General features: G+C 35.1%; 1 protein-coding gene across 1 annotated transcript; it reads left to right on the top strand.

Annotated features, from left to right (window-relative positions):
- Nucleotides 1-1860: 1860 nt before the first annotated feature.
- On the top strand, nt 1861-6443 carry LOC123563868 (uncharacterized). Its single transcript, XM_053519565.1, has one exon. The coding sequence runs from the start codon at nt 1995-1997 to the stop codon at nt 4722-4724; it is 2730 nt and encodes a 909-aa protein (XP_053375540.1). The 5' UTR covers nt 1861-1994; the 3' UTR covers nt 4725-6443.
- The last annotated feature ends 671 nt before the right edge of the window (nt 6444-7114 follow it).

The following is a 7114-nucleotide window of genomic DNA, read 5'->3' as shown; positions in this document are numbered from 1 at the left end:
AACTCTTTGATTAAATCAAATATCTTTGTTACTATCAGGTTGCTGACTTGAAGCTTAAAATAGAAACCAACCTCATAGCTCTGATTTGAATTTTGACAGAGTAATGCCCCTTTTTAACTTATATATATAATTGGTCTGGTATATTGTGGTGGTGATTTAGTTCGTATAAATTCTCTCTTCTATATATATTGTTACGGTTTTATGTTTTATGTTTAAGTTTATACTGGCAAAACTATAATTCAGAGTCAAGCAGTGTGAAAAGTCGAGCCCCGGCTGTCTTACGGACAGCTCTTGTTATATTTTAATATCTCTATACTGTAATTGGGATCTGGGTATCTATGCCCTCATACAGCATGTTAGAATATTTGGGTTAAAATTAGAAGTGAACCATCTCTTATATTTGTATATTTTTGTATTTATTATAATTATGAATTGTATTTGTATGACGAGAAACTGTGTAAGTTTAAGTCAAATAAAACATTCTTCTCTTCTTCTTATAACTCAAATATATGAGTGGCAACACATGTATTTTATGTATGTTTTATGTACTATCTATTTGTATTGTGTTGATGAGATGTAAATAAACTAATTAAATAAATCCATCAGGAGAGTGCCTAATTATCTTATAAAATAATTAATTAATGATAATTATTTTGGCAGTCTTCTCAGTATTCGCAATAGAGGTAAAATAACCTCAGGGGGGAGGGTGCGGTCATGACATTTTGTTTAAATAAGGCTGTTATGGGTTGTTATTATTATTATTGTCGTTATTATTGCTGTTATTACTATTATTATGTACAACGCCATTGAATATGTCATTGTATAGAAATAGGCGTTTAGTCAAATTATTCAGTTTCAGTTATTGCATTACAATTAATTACTTGGGTTTTTGGACAAATAAGTACTTAATTACAATTATTCAGGAAAAGTAATAAATTATAATTTAATTTTCATCAAAGCATGCCTTAAAATTCCCACTTGTATCTTTCGGCAAAATAAAACGTTTCAATGCAGTCACGTTCATGGCGTACCTAAGCAAACCAGACTAATACCAGTAATGTGTTTCCTACAAGTTGACCTATGTATATGAAGTGACACTACTCTATTCACTCAGAAATTACTCTACAGTAATATAAAATCATTTTGTACTGGTAAACAGTACAAGACAAAAATTTCTTTCCCTGCTATGTTTTCAATAGATTGAAAAAAGGCACGAGCGATTTACTATCAGATACATTATTTTAACAATACAATATTTTGTAATGAAAAATAATGCAAATGACATTTTTGTGTGGCAACCACAAATAAAGTTATTACAGACCAGAAATGCACCTTTAAGCTACAAGTGATGAAATAATGCAAAAGGTGTTGATACCTTGTTATTTACAGCACAATGCATAGGTATAAACTATGACTACTTTACAGTGTGAAATCTCACCTGAGAACTAATAAATGAGGCACAATCATTAAGAATAATTAGATTTAATTGACAAGAATTGGTCAAATCTGAGTCAATAAATAATTAATTAAAATTGTTTTGATTGACTTTTGTCTCGATTAATAATAACTTTCAATTATTCCAAATTTGTAAATTAATTATAATTAATTATATTATAATTATAATTGGGCACAAGCCTGACATCCATCGTTGCACAAAACAAATTACAATATCAAGTTTTATTTCTTTCGGTATGTTGTTTTTCTGCTTTGATAAATTTGGTTTTGGTCAATTTTGCCCAAAATACTCTAGTTATTGTTCTGCTAAATATACCGTATAACTAAGAAGCTCGTTTCTACTTTCAGCTTTATAAAATAAATTCCGTTTGTAAATTGCGCTTCATTATGTTATTTCAGCAATGACAGAATTGTACTTGGAGAATATTGCCCGCGATGAAGTATATGTACCGACAAATGCTCACGTACAGGCAAAAGAGAGATTGAACAAGTCAGGATGTCTCATTCTAAGCGGGCTTCCTGGAGAAGGCAAGACGACAATGGCTACCAAAATCATTTCAGAAACCATTAAGCCGGGACGCTGCTTGAAACTAAGAGTACCCTCAGATTGGAGACATATAGATTTAAGCAAAGATCTATTTGACACAATTTTCATCGATGATATATTTGGGGCAGGAGCGTTAAACGAACAGTTATTGAAAGGATGGACGACATTTCTACCTGATTTAGAGCAGGCTGTACGGAAGAAGAAAATAGCTGTGGTCATAACTACTCGACATTACATCTTAGAAGAAGCAAGAGAAAAAATGCGTCGGTTGAATCTGTTCAAAGATGAAAAGGTGCAACTTCTGACTTCCTCCGAGTTAACACAGTCTGAACGGACAGACATTCTTGAGGCTCATCTAAAGCATTCTAACAGGCAGTTTGGTTCTACTCTTATAGAAGACTGTAATATTTCATATAACACTTCTTTCAGGAACTTACATTATCAGTTTCCGGACCATGTCAGCGAAACAGGGGAATTAAGCGAATACCTTCGTGCCGGAAAGTGGACAAGAATTAGGGCTATGGTAGGATTTCCCGAAATTGCTCATTTATTTTCGAATAATGATCAGGTATTTCAACGAGGAGCATCCTTTTTTGAACAGCCTCTTACATTTTTCAGAAAATGCATGGAAGATCTCTTCTTGGATGAAGAAAAGTTCTTATCACTGATCTTGGTTTGGGCAAGACCTGATCAAAAATTACAAATTCTAGAGTTCAATGAGATAGAAATGTCGAATGAAATTAGTATGACTGCTAAAAGATTTGGTTTCAAATTAAAAGGCAAGCTGCTAAGATTGCTCAAAAAATCACTTAACTACCATAAGGACGGTTTCCTGAAGTTTGAGCCTCAGACCGGCATTTATTCTTTTTGTCACAACATTGTTAAAGATATGGTTGGTCTCGTCGCAGGGCAAGAATTCCCAGATGAAGTTCTTGAGTATGCCAGTGAAGATTTTATCATGCAATATGTCACAACTGATCAAGAAAAAAATGACGGATTCCACATATTGATTGATGAATTTCGATTTAGCAAGCTCAACAGCGTTATATGTAAACTCTTGATGCGTAAGCCTTCTCCAACGGAAGTCATATATGAACTCTTACCACTTGACTTTGAAATAGCTAAAATATGTAGTGTAGAACGAACAAACGTTCCTGACATGCCAATGGAATTAGGAGAGGATACCATGAATACATCTGTTTTGAAACATGACTGTTTCGCAAATAAAGCATACGTAGTTAGGTTCCTGGAAAGTAACATGGGTAGGAACATTTTGCCAACGTCAAGCTTAACGATAACTGGGCAGTTTGGCTATTACGGTATAGACTTTGGAGAACAAAAAATCCAGGTGTTTCTTCCATCACATGCTTTGCTTTATGGCAATTTTGTGTTGTTAGAGGAATTCCTTAAGAAGGAGTTCAGTTCAGTTATAAAAAATACCAGTGAGTTTCTGTACGTTTCATTATTACTTGCGTCTCATCAAGGAATGACAAATATTGTTGAAATGCTACTGACGTACGGAGCTACAGTGAATGAGGACGCCATATTTATAGCAGCTGAAAAACAACACGACGATACTCTTAACTGTCTACTCGAAGCCAGAGGAGAAAACTACATAACACAGTCAAACATCATTAATAAAAATAGCCCCTTGATAGCAGCAGCGAAGAAAGGAGCGACATTGTCAGTTCAAACGCTTATTAATCACGGTGTAGACATCGAATACAGAAATTCTAATAATATGACAGCTTTTGAAAAGGCAATTCTTTACAAGAGACCGGATGTTTGTAAAATATTGTTGGAAAGCGGTGCTCCTGTGAATTATAAGACCGGAAAGTTCAAACGAACTCCACTCCACATAAATGCAGACGTTGGCGGGAAAAATATAACCGAGTTATTGCTTCAACACGGTGCTTCAGTAAACGCAAGAGATTACAGAGGGCATTATCCGATTCAGTGTGCTGCAATACGTGGAAACAAACACATAGTGGATACCTTGTTGAAATGGGACAAGTCACAGGCGTTGTTCAGACTACGATCCTATGGAAAGAAATCTGTATTAAATGGTATGGACTTAGTCCACATTGCTGTGTGGAAACAAAATCCGGAACTATTAGATGTTCTCATAGAAAACAATGTAAATGTCAATGCACGCGACTTTTATGGTAGAACACCCTTTTATCGCGCAGTATTTCAACATTTCACATATTTATATGATTCAGAAGATGAATTTGAAGAAAATTCTGAAATTATCAAAAGGCTTTTGAATGTAGCAGACGTTCAACAACCAGAGAAGAATGGATTCACACCCTTACATGCAGCAATACATAAAGGTCATACAAATGTAGCTAAGTTAATTTGTCCACAGGCAAATGTAAATGCCCAAGACAGGTTTGGAAAAACAGCTTTACACACCGCTTGCGAAAAGTTTAATTTTGAAATGTTTAAAACCCTTGTTGAGGAGTTCAATGCAGACGTACGTATGCTTACTAAGAAAGGAAAGACCGTCATGCATATTTTGGCGGAACAAACTAACTTGATGAGAATCCACAGCAGAACAATGAAATTGGGAGAAATGGGAAAAGTTCCACTGGAAGTACGATACTATTTGGTAGTCCAAAGGAGTCCACTCTTGAAAAACTTTGAGAGCGTTGTAGCTAGAAAAAATCCAGAGTTTGCTCTCAGATGGGCATCTTATTCGAATCAGTATTTTAGCCACTGATTATCTTTTGTTTATACATGTAAGCAAATGATTGTTGAAAGGTGATGAAGATAACAGAAACATAAGCTATGGATATATGTGTGCTTACTTTTTATGTGTTAAAGGAAAGTGTAAATGTTGCAACATTCACACATAGACTGAACCCAAATTAGTATACCTGTTGTTCAATATCACAAATATTATTTATATACAACGCCTGGAAAACGCCCTTTATCAACAAATAGCTGCTCATTAAAACACGGTTAAAGAGTCTTGAATGAAAATTTAAACTTTATATGAAAACATTAATTTATTATCAAAGTAGATAAGTGTTATCTTATAAACTGAACAGGTGTACTTTTGATAATTTTGGACCAAACTTTCTTAATAGAAGCGGCAATAGTAGGAGAATAGCCGTATTTGATTTAAAAACAGTTATGATGTCTGTCACTTCGTGTTGAATAATTTATACTTTTGTTCTTTCTCACAGTCTTGTAAAATGACTTATGTTTTATGATAACACAGTATGACGACAGTAAAAATAAGAACACTTCTATACTTAACTTATATTTTTGATATATAATAGTTCCAATGTCAAAGAATTTGAATAATGATATCATAAAGCCTGATTTCTTGCAACTGTTTTATCCAGAGTATTATCTTCATGGCAACTGTTTCAGTTTCTAATGAAATAGACAAAAGGAAATTACCTAAAGCATAAATGATATTGAATTCCTGTAAAAAATGTCTTGGAAAGATCCTTTGGGAACATTGAACGTAACCAAGCAACAGAATAGCAGGTATGATATCAATGTGAAACACCCCTCCAGCCCACTAGCACTGGTTCAAGTGGAATACAGGGAGACTTTTTTACAGCCGCCACACGGCGCTGAAAGATTTGTTATGGTAGTAGATGACTTCAGTGAAAAGTTTTTTTAGAAGCGTAGAACACAGCAAGTCAACATAATAGCAGAATCGGTTTGATGTCTGTTTATGAGAGGCAATGACATGTGCAACACCCCTAGCACCCCTCCTAGCACCGGCTAGAAAATTTATTATGAAGTGAATGTACTTCATTGTCCGTAATGGGCAAATAGACAAGAAAATGCTACAACTTTATTATTGTACCATATTCAGAAAACACTATCTTAATTTGCAAACATTTTATACGTTCAAATAAGCATTTTTATGCCCCGCAACGGAGAGACTAGTAATCAGTCTGTATGTCTGCCTGCCCTTCTCCGATTGATAACCGACAAACGCTTATATCTACATGCGTCAAATGTTAAAGGCGGATTGCCTGTGGTGATTAAAGGGTCAGTAAATCAAAGGTCAAGGTCACAGTTACCTTAAGACTGAAGACGCACAACGGACGACGCACACCGCATGACGACAGACGCTGGACAATGACCGGTCACAATAGCTCACCTTGAGCACTTGTTAAAAAGACATTTTTGAAGCGAGCTCTTCATATTGCGTAACTTTGCACATATTTTCTGCTGATTATGTAGCTGACGATGACTTCATTTTGGGTTTGCTCTCATTATTGTTTTTCAGTTCAGTGATTTTACACAATATAAGATAGCAAATAATGTACGTTTACATTAGCATAAATACTGTTACTGTTGCATGCTATATGCGTTTACATTTGATATTGATTTAAAAATATTATTCTCAGTCATAAAAATTTAGTAACCCCAAACAAAATGAAAGATATTAAGCAATTACAAGGAAATGATACAATAAATAAAAGCATGTGGTGTGATTCATCAAACGTAATGCTTGAAAGTATAATGTACAATTAAGATTTAATAAATTTTTCAACAAAATTTGTAAATACCAGTTGAAATTTTATTACATCCAATTCCCGCTGTGATGGATTGCGCGACATCCGGTGCTGGTGTTGCGCGTAAAAATAGACAAAATTCATGTAGGCGAAGTGATATTTTTACCCAGAACGATTTAAAGCAAAGTGCTATTCGACACATATGATAAAACAGCATACGTGTGAAATATCTGCTTTGAAATTTGTGACTCGACTCTGTTATCACAAATAATCTGGCGGCACGGAAAGTGAAAAAAAATGAAATCAACACAACTGCCATTTTCTGACCCCATGTGCCTTATTTGAGGATATCTGATGCTTCTAATGACAAAATAGCGTATATCACATTTATTTGCTCCAAGTCCTGCTGATGGAGACATAATAAAGCATCACCGGGAATGGTGTTGCCCCCCCCCCCCCCCCACCACCCCCAATTCTACACAAGTCGTGCGTATTAGTAAGAGTAATAATAAGGAAATCGCAGATCTCCGTATCGCAGGGTCATGAGTTCGATCCTCGGACGAGGCGTGTACATTCCACTGTGGGATAAAAGACATTGTATCTGAAATCATTTATCATTCACCTC

This window comes from Mercenaria mercenaria, chromosome 1 (assembly GCF_021730395.1).
Source record: "Mercenaria mercenaria strain notata chromosome 1, MADL_Memer_1, whole genome shotgun sequence".
NCBI lineage: Eukaryota > Metazoa > Mollusca > Bivalvia > Venerida > Veneridae > Mercenaria > Mercenaria mercenaria.
The sequence above is the reverse complement of the archived record's forward strand: the minus strand, read 5'-3'. Positions and strand labels throughout refer to the sequence as shown.

What these genes read in the sequence shown, in the direction of transcription:
- LOC123563868 (XM_053519565.1), top strand. Translation starts at nt 1,995, where the DNA reads ATGGCTACCAAAATCATTTCAGAAACCATTAAGCCGGGACGCTGCTTG.